Below are 24,151 nucleotides of genomic sequence, written 5' to 3' on the forward strand. Positions count from 1 at the left end.
TCAGTTCAGTAGCACCACAAATTTACTAGGTCCTAATCTCCTGTTAATTCGCCCCGCCCAGAGTCAGGTTTTTCTGCTAGGCTCAGGGCCGGTGCAGACCTGAGGTCGCTCTGCTTATGACGTATGTCCAAGATGGCGCCTGCTCTTTGTCTTGCTCGCCCTTGAGAGGTGAGCGGAGAGAGAGAAACCCGTGTCCGTAGCAGTCACCTTTTTTTTTTTCTCTCTCTCTCTTCCAGTTAGCCTGGTGTACTTCCCCCCCCCCCCCCCCGGGGGGGTCGTTCCCTCTCGTCTCCTCTCTCCGCTTGCCTGCCGGTGTCTCGGGCTATTGAGGTTCGGCTCACCTCGCGTTCCAGCTTGGTGTGTTGAGTCTGCTGCTGGTGTCCCGAACTGTGGGCTCTCACGCTCTCCACGCATGTCCACTGTGAATCACGCATTCCGGAAGAGTTTCTTCTGCTGTTTCCTCCCCTACTCTTCCTTGAACCTGCAGTATCTCCACTTTTATTAAACTGTCTCTCCCCGGACTATCAGTGTGCTCCCTTCCTATTCCGCCATCTAGGGGCATCATAGTTTCTTCCTTGCTCTTGTTTCCTCAGTTTCTGTGTTTGTTGCTTGTCATTGTGGTGATATTCTTTGGTTTCTTCGGTGTGGTGTTTTTTCTTGTTATACTATGACTCTGGATTAAGTGGACTGTCTGCTTTTGATGGATTCTTAGAGGCATGTAATGGGTGTGGCCAGAGCTCTCTCTTTGGTTCTTCAGGGTTAAGGATGTGCCAAAGGTGACACACCCATGTTGTTCTCTCTCTCTCTCCCTTTCGCTCTCTCTTTGTTTTACTCAGAAGGGAAGTATTTCCGCACAGCTGAGCGGAACTGAGGGTCATCAATGTATGAAATCTGGCCTCTGTGGGTATAATATTTGTCTGCTCTGCCGCAAGGACCACACAAAGGATCTATGCAGTCCTCCGTGTGATCTGAAATTTCCTTGCAGTCTCCCACCAGGTTGCCCATGTTACCGAGTTTGTGTACTCGGTGAGTTCTCTGGCCCCCCCTCAAATTTTCACAGTCTCAGTTCATTAGCTCCACACCTTCACTAGGTCCTAGCCTCCTGTTATTTCTCCCCACCAGAGTCAGGTTTTTCTATTTGTTTGATGGTGATTGACTCTTCATCTATGTCCAAAATGGCACCTGCTCTTTGTCTTGCTTGCCTTTTTAAGCTGAGTAGAGAGACAGGCTCATGTCCGTGCTGGTCCCTTTTATTTATTTATTTTTCCTCTCCTCTAGATAGCCTGGTGAACTTTCCCCAGTGGGGCTTCAAGCCTCGTTCCTCTAGGCTCTTTCTGCCGTTTCCCCACCAATGTCTCGGGCTACTGACCTCATCTCCCCTTCCAGCACTGGTGCGTAGATTCCGCAACTGGGCTCCCAAGCCATGGGCATCCTTGCTCTCCCTGTAGGTCCTCCGTGTCATCCACTAGATCCGGAAGAGTTTCCTCTGCAATTTTTTCCCCCAAGCCTTTCCCTGAAACTACAGTATCTCCAGTGCGCGACCTCAATATTCCGCCATCTTGGCTCCACCTCCTGTACAATTTGTACAATTAGTCTATTAAAAATTTAAAAAATAGTCATCGCAAAGTTTTATGATAATGATGTATCACAAAATATGTCAATAACAGCAGATTTCGTTTCTATGAAGGGTAGAGATTATTTTTTTTCTGTCAGAGTGAAGCAGTCTTGACAGAAGGATAATCATATCTTTCCTCTGTTATCTGAATAAATTTTATAAATGTGATATAAAACAATTCTTTCTAGGGTTTATTAATGCACTTATAACTGAACTGTGGTCCAATCTGGAATGTGGAAGAGATGATGTGAGGGTGACTCATCCCAGACCTACTCCAGTGGATCCTATTGACCGAAGCTGTCAAAAGGTAAGCAGTTACTTTACTTAAGATACAGATTTGAAATGTGTGTCACAGAAATGACTTTATTCAGACTTTTCGTCTCTTTTCAGTTACAACTAGCAGTATTTCCTAAGTATGCTTTTTCTCTCTTTCAGTTTTCAAAATAAATTTTGTGAGGAATAGAAATACCAGTATTCTTTGGGAAAAAATATTTTGCAAAGATGCTTTTCTTTCACATTGTTTTTTATTAGAATTCTTCTCTCTTAATAAACAGTAATAACACATCAAGCATGCTACAAAAAAATCCCTGAAAAAAAAAAGAAAATTAACCAACCTACACAAAATCTAGGATGCTTTTCCCCTATACAATATTCTGTTATAATTCTATGACATTTATTTACTTAGTATATTCTCTAAACTTCTTCAGACTTTTGACTCTATGCCAGCCTCAACAATTTTCACTCAATGGATACCATAAAATTGTTTTTAAAATCTCCAAAGATGAAAAAAAAAAAACCGAAACAAACAAACAAACAAAAAACCACCCCAAACCTCTCAGCATTTCAGAAGTTATTCTTTCTGGAATGTTGGACCTCTCTCTGCTATTTGAAAGGCAGAGAGAGGCTGCACTCCAGGACTTGCGGGTTTTTTGAATGACAAAGTTATCAGTTATATATACTGTACCAGAGATGTACTAAAAATATTTCCTAACAGAAAAATCAGAAAGTTACTCTAAAAGGCTGGCATTGTGGCACAGGGGGTTAAAAGCCACTGCCTGCAATGCCAGCATCTGATATGAATGATAATTCCAATCCCAGCTGCTCCTCTTCCAATTCGGCTCCCTGATGATGCAGCTGAAAACAGCAGCAGATGGCCCAGGTGTATTGTCAGCCTGTAGATTGTTGTTAATTCTTTTGTACCATATATGTAGGTATTTCATATTTATGGGGATTAATTAGGTTTATTTTAGATATTAGACACCACAGCCATACAGCTATAAAACTTTACATTAATAACTATTGTGGATGTAAATGATCTAAATGATTCTTTTTTTGACCCTTAGTCTTTTCTAGCACTGGTGAACTTGTTATCTTATCCTGCTGTGTATGAGTTGGTAGGCAACAAAGATCTTCCTAATAAAGCAGAGTATTCTCTTCGTGAAGTACCAACATGTATTATTGTAAGTCATTCTCTTTAATATTTTTCTTTTATGAATATTACTGCTTGAGATTGGTAATAAAGATGGACTGGTGGTAAACCATTCCCACTATTTAATGACTTTTAAAACCTGATTTGGTAATTTACCTATGGATTTTCAAATTGAATATTTACTAATTCCACCTTTGACCTGTGCTGCCTAGTAGTCCCAATATCTATCAGAATACAAGGCTAACTCCCCAACTAGGAAAGAGACTTGACATAAATAGAAGTGTATGTATGAATTTCATTTAAATAACTCCATTGTATTACTGGTCATACCAATACTGTGCCTTCATTGGTTAGGATAATTAGGGATAAATTATATCCAAGGAGTTGAATAAATTTTTGCTTCTGTTTTAATGAGCTACATATTGTTGGCCCATGAGGGCTATATATGCATATTTATTTAACTTAAGACTTATATTATACTTACAAAGTTACCCAGGTGAATAATAATTCAGTCATTCAGAGATATTTAGGTCCTTATATTAGGCTAAGTGTATGAATTAAATATGCATGAACATGTGCATATGCATATAAGAATTTGGATTAGTAAAGATTTACTTGATAATGAAATTCCATTATTTTTTATAACTTTTATTTAGTAAATATAAATTTCCAAAGTACAGTTTATGGATTACAATGGCTTTTTCCCTTCCATAACTTCCCTCTCACCCATAACCCTCCAATCTCCCACTCCCTCTCCCATTCCATTCACATCAAGATTCATTTTCAATTCTCTTTATATACAGAAGATCAATTTAGCATATATTAAGTCAAGATTTCAGCAGTTTGCACACACACAGAACATAAAGTGTAAAATACTGTTTGAGTACTGGTTATAGCATTAATTCACATTGAACAACACATTAAGGACAGAGATCCTACATGAGGAGTACGTGCACAGTGACTCCTGTTGTTGACCTAACAAATTGACACTCTTGTTTAAGGCATCAGTAATCATCCTAGGCTCCAGTCATGAATTGCCAAGGCTATGGAAGCCTTTTGAGTTTGCCACTTCGATATTATTTAGACAAGGTCATAGTCAAAGTGGAAGTTCTCTCCTCCCTTCAGAGAAAGATACCTCCTTCTTTGACAGCCCGTTCTTTCTAATGGGATCTCACTTTCTCACTTGTGGAGATCTTTCATTTAGTTTTTTTTTTTTTTTTTTTTTTTTTTTTTTTTTTTTTTGCCAGATTGTTGGCTTTCCATGCCTAAAATACTCTCATGGGCTCTTCAGCCAGATCGGAATGCCTTAAGGGCTAATTCTGAGACCAGAGTGCTATTTAGGACATCTGCCATTCTATGAGTCTACTGTGTATCTCGCTTCCCATGTTGGATCATTCTCTCCGTTTTTTATTCTATCAGTTAGTATTAGGAGACACTAGTCTTGTTTATGTGATCCCTTTGACTCTTAGACCTATCAATATGATCAATTGTGAACTGAAACTGATCACTTTGACTAGTGAGATGGCATTGGTCCATACAACCTTGAAGGGATTGTATTGGAATCCCCTGGTATGTCTCTAACTCCACCATTTGGGGCAAGTCAGCTTGAGCATGTCCCAAATTGTACCTCTCCCCCCTCTCTTATTCCCACTCTTATATTTAACAGGGATCACTTTTCAGCAAAATTTAAACACCTAAGAATAATTGTGCATTAATTGCAGAGTTCAACCAATAGTATTAAGTAGAAAAAAAAAACACTAAAAGGGATAAAATATTAAATTGTACATCAACCGTCAGGACAAGAGCTGATCAAGTCACTGTTTCTTATAGTGTCCATTTCACTTCAACAGGTTTCCCCTTTGGTGCTCAGTTAGTTGTCACCGAACAGGGAGAATATATGATATTTGTCCCTTTGGGACTGGCTTAATTCACTCAGCATAATGTTTTCCAGATTCATCCATCTTGTTGTAAATGACTGGGTTTCATTGTTTTTGACTGCTGTATAGTATTCTATAGAGTACATGTCCCATAATTTCTTTATCCAGTCTACTGTTGATGGGTATTTGGGTTGGTTCCAGGTCTTAGCTATTGTGAAAGGAGCTGCAATAAACATTAATGTGCAGACAGCTGTTTTGTTTGCCAATTTAATTTCCTTTGGGTAAATTCCCAGGAGTGGGATGGCTGGGTTGTATGGTAGGGTTGTATTCAGGTTTCTGAGGAATCTCCAGACTGACTTCCATAGTAGCTTGACCAGTTTGCATTCCCACCAACAGTGGGTTAGTGTCCCCTTTTCCCCACATCCTCTCCAGCATCTATTGTTGGTAGATTTCTGTATGTGAGCCATTCTAACCGGGGTGAGGTGAAACCTCATTGTGGTTTTGATTTGCATTTCCCTGATTGCTAGTGACCTTGAACATTTTTTCATGTGTCTGTTGGCCCTTTGGATTTCCTCTTTTGAAAAATGTCTATTGAGGTCCTTGGCCCATCTCTTAAGTGGGTTGTTTGTTTTGATGTTGTGGAGTTTCTTGATCTCTGTGTAGATTCTGGTTATCAACCCTTTATCTGTTGCATAGTTTGCAAATATTTTTTCCCATTCTGTCAGTTGCCTCTTCACTTTCCTGACTGTATCTTTTGCAGTACAGAAACTTCTCAATTTGATGCAATCCAAAATGTTAATATTGGCTTTGACAGCCTGTGCCACTGGGGTCTTTTCCAAGAAGTCTTTGCCGGTACCTATATCTTGCAGGGTACTCCAATGTTCTCTAATAATTTGATGGTGTCGGGTTGTAGATTTAGGTCTTTAATCCATGTTGAGTGAATTTTTGCACTTCATGATTCTGCACGTGGAAATCCAATTTTCCCAGCACCATTTATTGAATAGACTGTCCTTAGTCCAGGGATTGGTTTTGGATCCTTGATCAAATATGAGTTGGCTGTAGATGTTTGGATTGATTTCTGGTGTTTCTATTCTGTTCCATTGGTCTATCCATCTGTATCTGTACCAGTACCATGCTATTTTGATAACAACTGCCCTGTAGTATGTCCTGAAATCTGGTATTGTGATGCCTCCGGGTTTGTTTTTTTGTACAAGATTGCTTTAGCTATTTGAGGTCTCCTGTGTCTCCATATGAATTTCAGCATCATTTTTTTCCAGATCTGAGAAGAAGGTCTTCAGTATCTTGATTGGTATTGCATTGAATTTATAAATTGCTTTTGGGAGAATGGACATTTTGATGATATTGATTCTTCCAATCCATGAGCATGGAAGATGTTTCCATTTTTTGGTATCCTCTTCTATTTCTTTCTTTAAGGTTTTGTAATTCTCATCGTAGAGATCTTTAACGTCCTTGGTTAAGTTTATTCTAAGGTATTTGATTGTTTTTGTAGCTGTTGTGAATGGGATTGATCTTAAAAGTTCTTCCTCAGCCATGGCATGCCTGTGTATACAAAGGCTGTTGATTTTTGTGCATTGATTTTATACCCTGCTACTTTGTCAAACTCTTCTATGAGTTCCAATAATCTCTTAGTAGATTTCTTTGGGTCCCCTAAATAAAGAATCATATCATCTGCAAAGAGGGATAGTTTGAGTTCTTCCTTCTCAATTTGTATCCCTTTAATTTCTTTTTCTTGCCTGATGGCTCTGGCTAAAGCTTCCAGAACTATATTGAATAGCAGTGGTGAGAATGGGCATCCCTGTCTGGTACCAGATCTCAGTGGAAATGCTTCCAACTTTTCCCCATTCAATAGGATGTTGGCCATGGGTTTTTCATAGATTGCTTTGATTGTATTGAGGAATGTTCCTTCCAAACCCAGTTTGCTTAGAGTTTTCATCATGAACGGGTGTTGTATTTTATCAAATGCTTTCTCGGCGTCTATTGAGATAATCATATGGTTTTTCTTTTGCAGTCTGTTAATGTGGTGAATCACATTGATTGTTTTGCTCACATTAAACCATCCCTGCATACCAGGTATAAATCCCACTTGTTCTGGGTGGATGATCTTTCTGATGTGTTGTTGCATTCTATTGGCGAGAATTTTATTGAGGATTTTTGCATCTATGTTCATCAGGGATATTGGTCTGTAATTCTCTTTCAATGCTGCATCTTTTTCCGGCTTAGGGATTAAGGTAATGCTGTCTTCATAGAAAGAATTTGGGAGGATTCCCTCTTTTTCGAATGTTCTGAATAGTTTGAGAAGAATTGGAGTTAGTTCTTCTTTAAATGTCTGGTAGAATTCAGCAGTGAATCCATCTGGTCCTGGGCTTTTCTTTGTTATGAGGGCCTTTATTACTGTTTGAATTTCTGTCTCAGTTATGGGTCTGTTTAGGTTTTCTATGTCTTCCTGGTTCAATTTAGGTAGGTTGCATGTGTCCAGGAATCTATCCATTTCTGATAGGTTTTTCTGTTTGCTGGCATACAAGTCCTTGTAGTAATTTCTGATGATTCTTTTTATTTCTGTGGTGTCTGTTGTTACGTTTCCTTTTTCATCTTTGATTTTATTGATTTGTGTCTTTTCTCTTTTTAGTTAGTTGGGCCAATGGGGTGTCAATTTTGTTTATTTTTTCAAAAAACCCGCTCCTTGTTTGTCTTATTTTTTGGAATTTTTTTTGGATTCAATCCTGTTGATTTCTTCTCTGGTTTTAATTATTTCACTTCTCCTACTAGATTTGGGTCTGGTTTGCTGCAGATTTTCTAGATCCTTGAGATTCATTGAAAGCTCATCTCTTTGGTGCCTTTCCAATTTCTTGATGTAGGCACCTATTGATATAAACTTTCCTCTCAACACTGCTTTTGCTGTATCCCATAAGTTTTGGTATGTTGTGCTGTTATCCTCATTTACTTCCAGAAAATTTTTGATTTCTCTTTTATTTTCTTCTATGACCCATTGTTCATTCTGGAACATGTTGTTCAATCTTCATGTGTTTGCATATGCTCTAGGGATTGCTGAGTTGCTAATTTCCAACTTCATTCCTTTATGGTCTGAGATGCTGCGTCATATGATTCTAATTCTTTTGAATTTGCTGAGACTTGCTTTATGGCCTAGTATGTGGTCAATCCTAGAGAAGGTTCCATGTACTGCTGAGAAGAATGTAAACACTTTCTGATTAGTATGAAAAGTTCTGTGGATATCTGTTAGATCCATTTGGGCTATAGTGTCATTTAAATCTACTGTATCCTTGTTGATCTTCTGTCCTGTTGATCTGTCTATTTCTGAGAGTGGATTATTGAAGTCCCCCAGTACTGTTGTATTTGGGTCTAAGTCTCCCTTTAAGTCTGTTAACAAATCTTTTAAATATACCGGTGCCCTGTAATTAGGTGCATATACATTGATAATCGTTATATCTTCCTGTTTTATTGATCCCTTAATCATTATATAATGCCCCTCTTTGTCTCTCCTAACAGTCTTTGTGGTAAAGTTTATGTTGTCCGATATTAAGATGGCTATCCCCGCTCTTTTTTCGTTTCTGTTGGAATGGTATATCTTTTTCCAGCCTTTCACTTTCAGTCTGTATGGATCTTTGTTGGAAAGATGCGTTTTTTGTAAGCAGCAAATAGATGGGTTTTGTTCCTTAACCCAATCAGCCAATCGGTGTCTTTTAACTGGACAGTTCCGGCCATTCACGTTGAATGTGACTAATGATAAGTGGTAACTTTGCCCTGCCATTTGCCAAAGATATTTTCCAATATATGCTTTGAATTCCTTGTGATCTTTTGCTGTGAGGTTTCCTTCCTTTACCTTCTTTCATGTTGGTGACCGTGTTTCTGTGTTTCTGTGTGCAACACATCTGTAAGCATCTTTTGCAGGGCTGGACCAGTGGCGACAAATTCTTTCAGTTTCTGTTTTCTATGAAAGGTCTTTATTTCACCTTCATTCACAAATGATAGCTTTGCAGGATATAATATTCTGGGCTGGCAGTTGTTCTCTCTTAGTACCTGGGCTATATCTCGCCATTCCCTCCTAGCTTGTAGTGTTTCTGATGAGAAGTGTACTTTGATTCTAATTGGAGATCCTCTGAGAGCAATATGACGTTTCTCTCTTGAACATTTTAGGATCTTTTCTTTATGTTTCACTGTGGAGAGTTTAATTACAACGTGTCGTGGTGAGGATCTCTTTTGGTCATGTTTACTAGGGGTTCTATGAGCTTCCTGTACTAGGATGTGTCTGTCCTTCTCCAAACCTGGGAAATTTTCTGCTATTATCTCACTAAAAAGGCTTTCTAATCCTTTCTCCCTCTCCATGCCTTCAGGAACTCCTAGAACCTGAATGTTGTTTTTTTTTTTTTAATAGTATCCTGTAGATTCCAGACAATATTTTTCAGATTTCTAATTTCCTCTTCTTTTCTTTGGTCTGACTGTATCCTTTCCTGTGCTCTATCTTCTAAGTCCTATATTCTGTCTTCTGCTTCACCCATTCTGCTTTTAAGGCTCTCTAATGTGTTTGTCATTTGATCTATTGAATTCTTCATTTCATTATGATTTCTCGTCACTATCACAGTTTCCTGTTGTACTAGTTGTTTCGTTTCATTTTGATTCCTCCTTAATATTTCATTTGCGTGAGAGAGATGTTCTATCTTGTCCATTAAGGATTTCTGTAGTTCAAGAATTTGTTTTTGAGAACTTCTTAATGTTCTTATTAACTTTTTGAGATCCTTTTCTTGCATTTCTTCTCTCTCATCATCTTCATAATCTTGAATTGGGGTGTCTTTTTCATTTGGGGCATCATAGTGTCTTCCTTGTTCTTGTTACCTCGGTTTCTGTGTTTGTTTGGCATTGTGGAGATATTGTTTGATTTCTTCAGTGTTGTGCTTTTTGTCATTATATTATGACTCTAGATTAAGTGGACTCTCTGCTTTTGATGGATCCTTAGAGGCTGTGATGGGTGTGGCCAGAGAGCTCTGTTTTATTCTTCAGGGTTAAGGGTGTGCCAGAGGTGACTCACCCAGGTTGTTCTCTCTCTCTCTCTTTTTTTTTTTTTTTTTTTTTTTTTTTTGACTCAGTTGGGAAGTAATTCCACACAGGTGAGTGGAATTGAGGGTATTTGATGTATGAAATCTGGTAGTGGTAAGTATTAGTCTGCTCACCTCTGGGACCACACAAAGAGTTTATGTAGCCCTCAGTGTGGTCTCAAGTTTCTCCACAGTCTCTTACTGGGTTGCTAAGGTTACCGAGTTTGTGTACTCGGTGATCCCCCCCCCCCCCCCCGATTTTCGCAGTCTCAGTTCGTTAGCTCCACACTTTCACTTGGTCCTAACCTGTTATTTCTCCCGACCAGAGTTAGGTTTTTCTGCTTGGCTAATGGCGGGCACTGCTTTACATACGTAAAATGGCGCCTGCTCTTTGTCTTGCTCAGCTTTTAAGCTGAGTGGAAAGATAGGCTAATGTCTGTGCCGGTTCCCCTAATTTATTCATTTTTTTCTCTCCTTCAGTCAGCCTGGTGAGCTTTCCCCAGTGGGGCTTTAGGCCTTGTTCCCTCTAGGCTCTTTATGACTTTCCCCGCTAATGTCTCGGGTTACCGCGGTTTTCGTCTCACCTCCTCTTCCAGCGCTGGTGCAGACTCTGCGTCTCGGCTCCTGTGGCTCGACTTCCATGCGGTGAGCGACCTTGCTCTCCCCGTAGGTCCTCCGTGTCACATCCACTAGATCTGGAAGTGTTTCCTCTGCAATTTTTTCCTGAGCTTTTTCCTGAGGCTACAGTAACTCTGCTTTTATTAAACTATCTTTTCCTGGACTTTCGGTGTGCACCCTCACTATTCCACCATCTTCTCTGTACATCCAATGAGTAGATTGTTAATGAGTTCTGAGACTTTCCTTTTTCATATTTACTCAGAAAGAATTAATAAGTTTAATTTTTATTTTCTTTGATGGGAATCCTATGGCAGTAATCTTAGGGAGTTAACTGAGGTACTGTTGTGTGTGTTTGAATATGCATATGTATACATGTGTAGTCTTTCTCTTATGAACATTTTCAAATTTGTATTAAAAATGCTATAAGGAACTCCCCTATACTAAATATATATATTAATTTCTGCTTTTATGAATATTCTGTCAGGTTTTATCCATCTATTCCAATTTCCTTCCACTCACCCACTTCCACAGCTGCAACTATAAAGCATATTTAAGGCATATTAATCTGCCTATAAATAATTCGGCATGCATTTGTAAATGATAATGACTGATTTGGGTTTACTTTTTTTTTTTTTAAATTACCGTATAAATCATGGTGACATTATATCTAAAATATTCCTATAACCCTGAATAGTATCTAGTATTCATTTATATATAGAAGCTTCTATCACTGTCTCAGAGTTGTCTTACTTAGAATCGTTGTCTCACAACAAAGTTGTCTTACTTACAATTATATAGACGCTTCTATCACTGTTTCAAAGTTGTCTTACCTAAAGTTGCTCAAATCATGATCCAAACAAGGCCCATATATTGCATTCAGCCATTATGTATTTTAAATCTCTTTGATTCTAAATCAGTTCTCACTCTCCTTTTGTTATTTTTCTGTAGAAACCGAATTATTTGTTTTAGGTTGTATTGATTCATTGTTTCATAAGAAGGTATGAAATGGTAATTCTACCTTTGTTATTCTTTTTGTATTTAAGTGAATTTCTTCAATAAGGAATTTAATAAAGTTAACCTGAAATACAGTTCTTTCAGTAAAGGCAGAGTCAATTCTCTACTCTTCATTTATTTGTAAATTTTCAGAGGAATGAATTGATACTCTAGTAACTTCCAGTTGGGATGTATTACAGTTATTATTGTTAGGAATTTCTGGTTTTATATGTATGTGTTTGCAGTGATTATTGTTATGATGACCAAGATATTCTTTTTTGCCTATTGAGTCTTTTGGATTTGTACACATTAGTGTTTGATATTTTGTTTTCTTAATTTCTCATATTAGGAGTTCTAGCATCATTTTGTATTTTCCTTTGATGCAAATGAGATGATATCATTGTTTTTCAAAAATTATTATTTTCATTTTAGTTGAAAAACAGGGAGACAGAGAGAGATCATCCATCTACTAGTTTACTTCCCCAAATGCTCATAAAAGCCAGGGTGGGGCTAAGGAAGAAACCAGAAGCTCAGAACTTCATCTGTGTCTCCCAATGCTTGGGAAATCCTCTGTTGCCTGCCAGGATGGGCATTAGCAGGGAACTGGATCAGAAGTAGAATAACCAGAGCTCCAACACACACACTCAGATAAAGGATGAGGGAGTCCCTAGTGGTGACTGTGCCAACTGCCCACTACTCACTGTATACATTTTCTGCCTGGGACTTAGACTTGACCATGTCCAAAGAGTCCTTATTTTAGTAGGAAGTTTTGCTTAGAAACTATAGCCTAGGCACTAAGAATGTTTGATGCTAAAAGTTGTCATTATTTATAGTTTATAGTCCTTTCAATGGAGAGACAAAGGGAATAAGTAGTTTTTTAATTTAAAATTTAAGAGAAAAATGAATCAAGACTCCAGTTTTATCTCTTCTTATTTGCTTATTTACTTACATTTATTTTCTGTCTCAGTGAAAAACTTAATTCCTAAGCTGTTCATAACATGGACAAAATTACTTGTTTACTTAATCATATAATGGACATATTACAGTTTCTAAGTAAAATAAGATAAATGATTGTACAGTGACATTTCTCTGCAGTTTTTTATTTCCTTAGAGTGCATGCCACTTGGAGTTTAAAACAAAATGTTATGGTTTTTAAATTTTTTGTTTTTATTTATTTACTTGAGAGAGAAGGCTCTCATCTGATGTGTTTCTCCTCAAATGCCCCCAGTGGGCTGAAACTGTGCTGAAGCCCAGTGCTGGGGACTCAGTCCAGGTTTGCAGTGTGGGCAGCAGGAACCCAATTACTTGAGCTGTCACTGCTCTCTCCAGAACCTGAATTAGCAGGAAGCTTGAATCAAGAGCAGAGCCAGGTATTGCATCCAGAAACGCTAGTCTGGGGCATGAGTGCTTCACCTGGAGTCTTAATCACTGGGCTAAACGCCTGCCACAATAGTGTTTGAAAATCACCTGATGTGGGTAAGTAAGTCTATGCTTTTCCTGGTTAACCACTAAATTGATAGATGGGTTTGTTTCAGTAGGTTTTAAACTTAGTGAGATTGTTTGTTTTTTTTTCTTGTCATAAAAAATGAAATTACAGGAAATAAATCTATGATTCTAATATATATTGATGCATTTATGGAATATTAGTGTTCCATATAAATCTCCTCTTTTCTTCTTGTGTGTGTATATGTGTATATATACATATATATATATATATAAATAAAGATTTATGTATTTATTTGAAAGTCAGAGTTACACAGAGAGGCAGAGGCAGGGAGGGAGGGAGAGAGACAGAGACAGAGAGAGAGAGAGAGAGAGAAATCTTCCATACACTGGTTCAGCCCCAGATTGTGCTGATCTGAAGCCAGGAGCCAGAAGCTTCCTCTGGGTCTCCCACATGGATGCAGGGGCCCAAGGACTTGGGCCATCTTCCACTGCTTTCTCAGGCCATAGCAGAGAGCTGGATTGGAAGTAGAGCAGCTGGGACACGAACTGGTCCCCATATAGGATGCCGGCATCTCAAGCAGTGGGTTTACCTGCTACGCCACAGCACCGGCTCTTCCTCGTATATTTTAATCTTCAGTTCAGTAGCCACCAGGTACATGTTACTATTTAAATTTAGATTAAATCAAATTAAACATAATAAGAATTTGTTTTAAGTACCATCCACATTTCATGTTTTCCTTTAAATACTAGTCTATGTTTCATGTTTTCAAATAACTACTAGGCATAGAATGATGCATTTAGTGGCTATCATATGGAACAGATAAAGAACATTTCTATCATTACAGAAAGTTTTGTACAGCTTTATAGGTTAAAAAATAATTTTTGTTTATGCTTTTATTGTCCCTGTAAAATTATCTTTATATGATGTAAATAATGTTTTCTTTATCAGATTTCTTTAAAAATTCATTATAAAATTTTATGTATAAAAATCGTACATAGTTATGAGGTACTATATGATGTTTCAATACATTGTGCAGTATCCAGTTAAGGTAAATATACCTAATATATCTTTTCTAAATTTTAGCATTTCTGTAAGGATAAAACATCCCAAAACCTTCTAATTTTTTTAGTATAGTAACATTTTCTATGGTCACCTTTTTATGCATTTGAATCATAGAAATTACTATTAATATTTTTAAATTTTATTTAAGTTACACAATTTTCATGTATCTCATGTATACAACTTTAGGAAAGTAGACATTCTTGTCTTTTTCCTGATCTGAGGGGATATGCTTTCCCCATTCAGTATGATATTGGCTGTCAGTTTGTCATATTTAGCCTTTATAATTTTGTGGTATGTTCCTTCTTTACCTAATTTGTGCAGGGTTTTTGTCATGAAGAGATGTTGGCTTAAATGGTTTCTCTGCATCTGTTGAGGTGACCACATATTTTTTTTCTTCTTCATTGTGTTGAGGTGATTTATATATTTATTGATTTGTGATGTTGCACTTCCCTTGCATTTGTGTGATAAATGCTGGTTGATTGTGATGTATGGTTGTTTTTTTTTTTTTTTTTTTGATGTTGTGTTGGATTTGGTTTATTAGTGTTTTGTTGAGAATTTTTGCATCTGTGTTCATTAAGGCTATGTCTTTTTCTTTTTTTTTAAACTTTTATTTAGTAAATATGAATTTCCAAAGTACAGTTTATGGATTACAATGGCTTCCCCCCCCCCATAACTTCCCTCCCACTCGCACCCCTCCCATCTCCTGTTCCCTCTCCTATTCCATTCATATCAAGATTCATTTTCAATTCTCTTTATATACAGAAGATCGATTCAGTATATATTAAGTAAAGATTTCATCAGTTTGCACCCACACAGAAACACAAAGTGTAAAATACTGTTTGAGTACTAGTTATAGCATTAAATCACATTGAACAACACATTAAGAACAGATCCCACATGAGAAGTAAGTATAAAGTGACTCCTGTGGTTGACCTAACAATTTGACACTCTTGTTTATGGCATCAGTAATCACCCTAGGCACTAGTCATGAGTTGCCAAGGTTATGGAAGCCTTTTGAGTTTGCCGACTTCAATCTTATTCAGACAGGGTCATATCCAAACTGGAAGTTCTCTCCTCCCTTCAGAGAAAGGTACCTTCTTTGACGACGCCGTTCTTTGCACTGGGATCTCACTCACGGAGATCTTTCATTTAGTTTTTTTTTTTTTTTCTTTTTTGGCCAGATTGTTGGCTTTCCATGCCTAAAATACTCTCATGGGCTCTTCAGCCAGATCGGAATGCCTTAAGGGCTGATTCTGAGGCCAGAATGCTGTTTAGGACATCTACCATTCTATGAGTCTGCTGTGTATCCCACTTCCCATGTTGGATCGTTCTGTCCCTTTTTTATTCTGTCAGTTAGTATTAGGAGACACTAGTCTTGTTTATGTGATCCCTTTGACTCTTAGACCTATCAGTGTGATCAATTGTGAACTGAAATTGATCACTTGGACTAGTGAGATGGCATTGGTACATGCCACCTTGATGGGATTGAATTAGAATCCCCTGGCATGATTCTAATTCCACCATTTGGGGCAGGTCAGCTTGAGCATGTCCTAAATTGTACATCTCCTCCCTCTCTTATTCCCACTCTTATATTTAACAGGGATCACTTTTCAGCAAAATTTAAACACCTAAGAATAATTGTGTGTTAATTACAGAGTTCAACCCATAGTACTAGAACACAAAAAATGCTAAAAGGGATAAAGTATTAAATTGTACATCAACAGTCAGGACAAGTGCTGATCAAGTCACTGTTTCTCATAGTGTCCATTTCACTTCAACAGCTTTCCCCTTTGGTGCTCAGTTAGTTGTCGCTGATCTGGGAGAACATATGATTGGCTATGTCAATAGTTTTCTTTTTGTGTGGTGTCTTTGGTTTTTGCATTAGATTATTGCTGTCCTCATAAAAATGTTTGGCAGAGTTCCATCCTGTTCAATATTTCAAAATAGGTTCAAAAGTTATAGAGTAAGTTCCTTTTTAAATATTTGGTAGAATTCAGTAGTAAAGACATCAATTACTGGACTTTTCCTTTTTTTAACATTTTATGCATACCAAGAAATACATGTAAACTTACAGATAAAGGTGTTTTTTGTCTGCTGATCATGCTCATAACCAACACACGATAAGAATGCAACGTTGCTAGTAATCCAAGAGTCCTTACCATTCCCCCCAGCTTCATTTGTGAGCACAGAAAAGAAGAGTATATTGTATATTACAGGAAAGTGATCTTTATAACTGTATGCTAAATGATATGATATCCACACAACTTTTATCCTCTCTCTCTCTCTATTAATTACCACAAATAAGAAAGTACTTTTAGACCCACAGTGGCTGAATAGGGTATAGCCTCACTAACGTAAGCTGCTCTAGAATATGAAAAGAACAAAGGAAGGGCTACATTTCCGTGTATCTGACTGATAGAAAATTTCAATGGAGAAGTTGGGTGGTGGGATACAAACAAACAAAAAACCACAAAGACCCCATAGGACAAGAGGATAGAAGACAGAGATACCACTGCAGCCAGACATGTGGAGCTGCCAGTTGCTGGTTATGAGCCGCCATCTTTTTATTTTTTTTCATCAGAAACCTTTTATCGAGATGTACAAACTTCATGCATTTGAGAAGTACAACTATGGAAACATGATTCTTCCTATTGTACCTGCCTTCCTACCTGCACTCCCACACTTCTTCCTCCTACCTCTCCTATTCCCATTCTTATTTCTTACTATGATCTATTTTTAATTAACTGTACACAAGATTAATTCTAGTAAGGAGTTCAACAAATAGTATGAAAAAAAAAAAACTTGTACTCAACAGTTGAGACAAGGGTTATTCAAAGTCATCGCATGTCAGAGTATAACTCATTGGTCAGTTTTCTCTTCTATAGTCTATTGTGCTTCTTTAAAAATTAATTTTTTAGTTTAAATTTTTAAGGCATACAAATTTCATAAGTACAACTTTAGGAATATAGTTATGCTTCCCACCATACCCGTTCTCCCACCCATACTCCCAGCCCACCTCCTCCTCCCTCTCCCATTCCCAGTCCCGTTCTCCATTAAGAATAATTTTCAATTAACTTTATATACAGAAGACCAACTCTATACCACGTAAAGCTTTCAACAATATGTACATACACACACAGACACACAGACAGACTCAAAACTGTTTGAGAACAAGTTTTCCAGTTAATTCTCATAATGTAACTCATTGATGATAGAAGTCCTACATGGGAAGTAAGTGCACAGTGACACCTATTGTTCATTTAAGAATTAACATTCTTAGATATGACATCAGCGATCACTGGAGGCTCTTGACATGAGCTGCCTAGGCTATGGAAGCCTTTTGAATCCACAGTGTCCATCAGTATTTAGACAGGCCATAACCAAAGTGGAAGTTCTCTCCTTCCTTCAGATAAAAGTATATCCTTCTTTGATGGCTACTTTCCACTGTGGTCTCACTCATAGAGATCCTTCATGTAGGACATTTCTTTGTCACACTGTTTTGGCTTGCTCTCATGGGCTTTTCAGCCAGACCAGAATGCCTTAAGGGTTGATTCTGAGGTCAGAGTTTTATTTAAAGTGAGTATTATTCTCTGAGTTTGCCATGTGGCCTTCTTCCCATGTTGGAACACTTTCTCCTATTTAATTCTATATATTATTATAACTGGACACTTGATCCAATTTATACGATCCATTTAACACTTAATCCTGTCTACATGTTCACTTTAACACTTAGTATGGTCACTTTATCATTTAAGATGGCATTTTTTACCACCCAGGTTAATGTGATTTGTGGTCCCATGGCAAGTTTTTAAGCTGTACCCTTAGAAGTAAGTGTGTAGGAATGTATGCAGAACTATACAGTTACAAACTTCCTCCTTCTTCTCTTATTCCCACTCTTATTTTTTTTTTTACTAAGATCTATTTTCAATTGACTTTATGCATATATGATTAAATCTATGTTAAGTAAAGATTTCAACAAATGGTATGAAGAAGAGAAAAAAAAACCACATCTATTCCTTGGCAGTCAAGACAAGGGCTGTTCAAGTCATTGGTTCTCAAAGTATCAGTTTAACTTCTACACATTTCCTTTCAGGTGCTCTGTTGGTTATCACAGATCAGGGATAACACATGCTATTTGTCTCTTTGGGGCTGGCTTATTTCACTAAGTATGATGTTTTCCAGATTTATCCATTTTTTTTTTGCAATGACTTGATTTCATTTTTTTTTACCACTGTGTAGTATTCCATAGTTTTTTTATTCAGTCTTCAGTTTAGGGGTATTTAAGTTGATTCCATGTCTTAGCTATTGTGAATTGAGCTGTAATAAACATGGGGGTGCAGATAACTTATTATTTGCTGATTTAATTTCCCTTGGGTGAATTTCCAGGAGTGGGATGGCAGGGTCCTATGGTGGGTCTATATTCAAATTTCTTAGGTGTCTCCAAACTATCTTCCACAGTGATTTTACCAGTTTACATTCCCACCAACAGTGGATTAGGATACCTTTTCCCCCACATCCTTGCCAGCATTTGTTGTTTGTTGATTTCTGTATGAAAGCCATTCTAACAGGGGTGAGGTGAAACTTCATTGTGGTTTTAATTCGCATTTCCGAGAGCTAATGTTCCTGAACATTTTTTCATGTGTCTTTTGGTCATTTGTATATCCTTTTTTGAAAAATGTCTGTTTAAGTCCTTTGTCCATTTTGTAATTGGGTTACAAGTGGGTTATTGTTTTGTTGTTGTGAAGTTTCTTGATCTCTTTGTAGATTCTGGTTTTTAATCCTTTATCAGTTGCATAGTTCACAAATAATTGCTCTCATTCTGTTGGTTGCCTCTTCACTTTCCTGAGTGCTTCTTTTGCCATACAGAAGCTTTTCAATTTGATGTCATCCAGTTTGTTAATTTTGGTTTTGTTTGCCTGCCTTTGTTCTCATTTCCAAGAACTTTGTGCCAATATATTGCAGATTTTCTGCTATATTCTCTAATAATTTGATGGTGTCATGTCATAGATTTAGCTCTTTAATCCATTTTGAATGGATTTTTGTGTAAGATGTAAGGTAGGGGTCCTACTTCAGAGTTCTGCATGTGGAAATCCAGTTTTCCCAGCACCATTTGTTGAATAGACTGTTCTTGCTCCAGGTTTTGGTTTTAGCTTCTTGGTCAAATATAAGTTGGTTATAGAAGCTTGGAATCATTTCTGGCATTCTATTCTATTACATTGGTCTATCCATATATTTTTGTACCAGTACCAAGCTGTTGTTATAGCTGCCTTGTAGAATGTCTTGAAATCTGGTATTGTGAAGCCTCCAGCTTTTTTTTGTTGTTGTTATATAAGTTTGCATTAGCTATTCAAGGTCTCCTGTGTTTCCACATGGATTTCAGAATCATTTTTTTAGATCTGAGAAGAATGTCTGTGGTATTTTGATTGGTATCACATTGAATCTGTAAATCGCTTTTGGAGAATGTACTGTTTTATGATATCGATTCTTCCAATCCATGAACATGGAAGACTTCCATTTTTTTTTGGATTTTTTTATTTCTTTCTTTAATGTTCTGTAATTCTCAGCATAGAGTTCTTTAACATATTTGGTTAAATTTATTCCAAGGTATTTGATTTTTTTTGTAGCTATTGTGAATTTAATTGATCTTAGAAATTCTTTCTCAGCCATGGCATTGTCTGTGTATACAAAGGCTGTTGATTTTTTCTATCCATTTTATATCTGCTTCTTTTGCAAGCTCTTCTATGAGTTCCATTAGTCCCTTGGTGGTGTCTTTTGGATGCCCTATGTATAGAATCATGTCATCTGCAAATAGGGGTAGTTTGACTTCCTTTTTCCTAATTTGTATCCCTTGATTTCTTTTTCTTGCCTAATGGCTATTTTTAAACCTTCCAGGACTATAATTGAATAGCAGTTGTGAAAGTGTGCATTCTTTTCTGGTTCTGGATCTCAGTGGGAATGTTTCCAACTTTTTCTCATTCATTAGGATACTGTCAGTGAGTTTGTCATAAAATGCCTTGATTGTATTGAGGAATGTTCCTTTTATACCCAATTGTCTTAGAGTTTTCCTTATGAAAGGGTATTGTATTTTATCAGATTCTTTCTCTGCATCTATTGAGATAATCATACAGTTTTTGTTTTTCAGTTTGTTATTGTAATATATCACTTTAATTTTTTTTTTTTTTTGCAAATTATGAACCTTCCTTGCATTACAGGGATAAATCCCATGTGGTCTAGGTGAATGATCTTTCTGATGTGTTGTTGGATTCAATTGGCCAGAATTTTGTTAAGGATATTTGCATTTCTAATCATCAGGGAAACTGGTCTGTAATTCTCCCTGTTGCATCTTTTCTAGGTTTAGGAATTAAGGTGATGCTGGCTTCATAGAAAGACTTGAGGAGGATTACCTCCCTTTCAGTTGTTTTGAATAACTTGAGAAGAATTGGAGTTACTTCTTTTTTAAATTTCTGGTAGAATTTAGCAGTGAATTCATCAGGTCCCAGGCTTTCCTTTTTCTTTGTTACTGAATCGTTTTGCATCTTGTTAATAGGTCTCTTTAGTTTTTCTATGTCTTCATCGCTTTTTAGGTAGTTTGTATGTGTCCAGGAATCTATCCATTTCTTCTAGGTTTCCCAGTTTGTTGGCATACAGCTCTTTGTGGTGATTTCTGATGATTCTTCTATTTTGTTGTTTTATTTCCTGTTTCATCTCTAATTTTATTGATTTGGGCCTTCTCTCTCCTTTTTTTGGTTAGTTGAGCCAATGGCGTGTCAATCTCGTTTATTTTTCCAAATGCCAGCTCTGCATTTTGCTGATATTTTGTGTTGTATTTTTGGATTCAGTTTTGTTGATTTCTTCTCTAATTTTAATTATTTCTTTTCTCCTACTAGTTTTGCATTTGATTTGCTGTTGTTTTTCTAGATGCGTGAGATTCATTGATCACTCATTTATTTGGTGCTTTTCCAATTTTTTGATGTAGGCACCAGTTGCTCTAAATCTTTCTCTTAACACTGCTTTTGCTATATCCCATAAGTTTTGATACATTTATTGTATTGTGATCTTCATTTGTTTCCAGAAATTTTATTTCTCTTTTTATTTCTTCTATGACCTTCTTTTAATTCAGGAGCATGCTGTTCAGTCTTCATGTGTTTACATATGTTCTAGAGATTCCTGAGTTGCTGTTTTCCAGCTTCATTGCATTGTGATCTGAGAAGATATATGGTATGATTTCAGTTTTTTTGAATTTGCTGTGGCTTGCTTTATGGCTTAGCATGTGGTCAATCCCAGAGAAAGTTCTGTGCACTCCTGAGAAGAATGTGTTTTCTGCAACTGTAGAATATAAAGTTCCGTAGATATCTGTTAGGTCCATTTGGTCTATACTATCGATTAACTTTGCTGTTTCCTTGCTGATTTTCTGTCTGGTTGGTCTTTCCATTGCTGAAAGTGGGGCTATTAAAGTCCCTAATTACTATTTTATTTGAGTCTAAGTCTCCCTTTAAATTCCTTAGCATTTCTTTTACATAGCCATGTGCACTATAATTAGGTGCATATATGTTTATAGTAGTTTCATCTTCCTGTTGAACTGATCCCTTAATAATTACACAGTGAACTTCTTTGTTGTCTCTTTTAACAGTTTTTGTGTTAAAGTTTATTTTATCTGATATTAGCATGGCTGCACCAGCTCTTTTTTGGTTCCTGTTGGTATGCAGTATGTTCTTCCATCTTTTCCCTTTCAGTCTGTATGCATTTTTGTTGATGAGATGTCTTTCTTGTAGGCAGCAAATAAATGGGTTTTGTTTTTTAATCCATTCAGCCAGTCTGTCTTTAAACTGGAGAATTGAGGCCATTTACATTCAGGTGAATATTGAAAAGTAGCAATTTTGCAGTGCAATTTTTCCATAAATATCCTATTTTTTACTTTGGATATCCTTTGTATTTTTTATTTTATTTTTTTTAATTTTTTAAACTTTTATTTAATAAATATAAATTTCCAAAGTACAACTTCTGCATTATAGCGGATTTCCCCCATAACCTCCCTCCCACCCGCAACCATCCCATCTCCCACTTCCTCTCCCATCTGATTCTTCATCAAAATTAATTTTTTTGAATTATCTTTATATATAGAAGATCAACTTAGTATTTATAAGTAAAGATTTCAACAGTTTGCACCCAGACAGAAACACAAAGTATAAAGTACTGTTGGAGTACTGGTTTTTCCATTAATTCACTTAGTACAACACATTAAGGACAGAGATCCTATATGGGGAGTAAGTGCAGTTTCTCCTGTTGTTGATTTAACAATTGACACTCTTATTTATGATGTCAGTAATCACCCAAGGTTCTAGTCTAGTCATGAGCTGCCAAGGCTATGGAAGCTTCTTGAGTTTACAAACTCCGACCTTATTTAGACAAGGCCATAATCAAAGTGGAAGTTCGCTTCTCCCTTCAGAGAAAGGTACCTCCTTCTTTGATGGCCCATTCTTTCCTCTGGGATCTCACTCACAGAGATCTTCCATTTAGGTCATTTTTTTTTTCCACAGTGTCTTTGGCTTCCCATGCCTGAGAAACTGTCATGAGCTTATTATAATTTGAATGCCTTAAGGGCTGATTCTGAGGCCAGAGTGCTGTTTAGGGCATCTGCCATTCTATGAGTCTGCTGTGTATCCCGCTTCCCATGTTGGATCGTTCCCTCTTTTTTAATTCTATCAGTTAGTATTAGCAGACACTAGTCTTGTTTATGTGATCCCTTTTACACTTAATCCTATCATTATGATAGATTATGAACTTAAACCGAATACTTTGGCTGGTAAGATAACATTGGTACATGCCACCTTAATGGGATTAATTTGGAATTTCCTGGCATGTTTTTAGCTCTACCATTAGGGGTAAGTCCGAGTGAGCATGTGCCAAACTGTACATCGCTTCCGTCTCTTATTCCCACTCTTATATTTAACAGGGATTACTTTTCAGTTAAATTTAAACACCTAAGAATAATTGTGTTTTAATTAAATAGTTCAACCATGGGTATTAAGTAGAACAAAACTACTGAAAGGAATAAAATAGTAAGTTGTTCCTCGACAATCAGGATAAGAGCTGATCAATACATTGTTTCTCACAGTGTCCATTTCACTTCCACAGGTTTTCTTTTCGGTGCTTGGTTAGTTGTCACCGATCAGGGAGAACATATGATATTTGTCCCTTTGGGACTGGCTTATTTCACTCAGCATGATGTTTTCCAGATTCCTCTATTTTGTTGCAAATGACAGGTTTTCATTTTTTTAACTGCTGTATAGTATTCTATAGAGTACATATCCCATGTGCTTTTACTGGGATATTTCGTTCCCTTACTTTGACTTGACTGTGTTTTTCTGTGCAGCACATCCTTAATCATCTTCTGCAGTGCTGGATGGGTGGTGACAAATTCTTTCAATTTCTGTTTGTCATGCGAAGTCTTTATTTCACCTTTGTTCATAAATAAAAAGCTTTGTAGGGTATAGTATACTGGGTTAATAGTTCCTTTCTCTTAAGACTTGAAATATATTTCGCCATTCTTTCCTAGCCTGTGGGGTTTCTGATGAGAAATCTGCTGTGAGTCTCATTGGGGATCCTCTGAAAGTAATGTGGTATTTGTCTCATGCACATTTTAGAGTCTTTTCTTTATGTTTTATTGTGGAGAGTTTGTTACAATGTCTTGTGCTGCTGCAGTCTGATCTCACCTCACTCTCCAATGCTGATCGGGAGGCTCTCAGCTGCTGGGTTCCTGAGTTGCACATGTCTGTACCCTCAGCATAGGTCCACTGTGTTCCTCCAATTTGTGTAGAGTTTCCTATGCTGTTTTCTCCCTTACTCTTTCCTGAGATTCCACTCTTCCCACTTTCTTTAACTGTCTTCTCCTAGACTGTAGCAGCAAGCTCCTTCCCTACTCTGCCATCTTCCCAGGTCTCTCTGTATCTTTATTAGTTGAGTGTGTTTCCTGTAGGCAGCATATAGATAGGTTTTTTTTTGTTTTGTTTTGTTTTGATCAGTTCAGCTAGTCTGTATATT

At 37.1% G+C, this 24,151-nt stretch overlaps 1 protein-coding gene across 4 annotated transcripts in view; it reads left to right on the top strand.

Annotated features, from left to right (window-relative positions):
• TBC1D32 (TBC1 domain family member 32) overlaps window positions 1-24,151 on the top strand; it is a 276,080-nt gene that overhangs the window by 111,134 nt on the left and 140,795 nt on the right. For all 4 annotated transcript variants that reach the window (XM_070073655.2, XM_070073650.2, XM_070073652.2 and 1 more), the window contains 2 exons: window positions 1,804-1,922; window positions 2,959-3,075. In XM_070073655.2, the coding sequence (XP_069929756.2) occupies window positions 1,804-1,922; window positions 2,959-3,075 (236 nt within the window). The remainder of the gene's footprint in view (window positions 1-1,803; window positions 1,923-2,958; window positions 3,076-24,151) is intronic.

The sequence above is a fragment of the Oryctolagus cuniculus genome, chromosome 5, assembly GCF_051225735.1.
Source record: "Oryctolagus cuniculus isolate XC-2025 breed Fujian yellow rabbit chromosome 5, ASM5122573v1, whole genome shotgun sequence".
NCBI lineage: Eukaryota > Metazoa > Chordata > Mammalia > Lagomorpha > Leporidae > Oryctolagus > Oryctolagus cuniculus.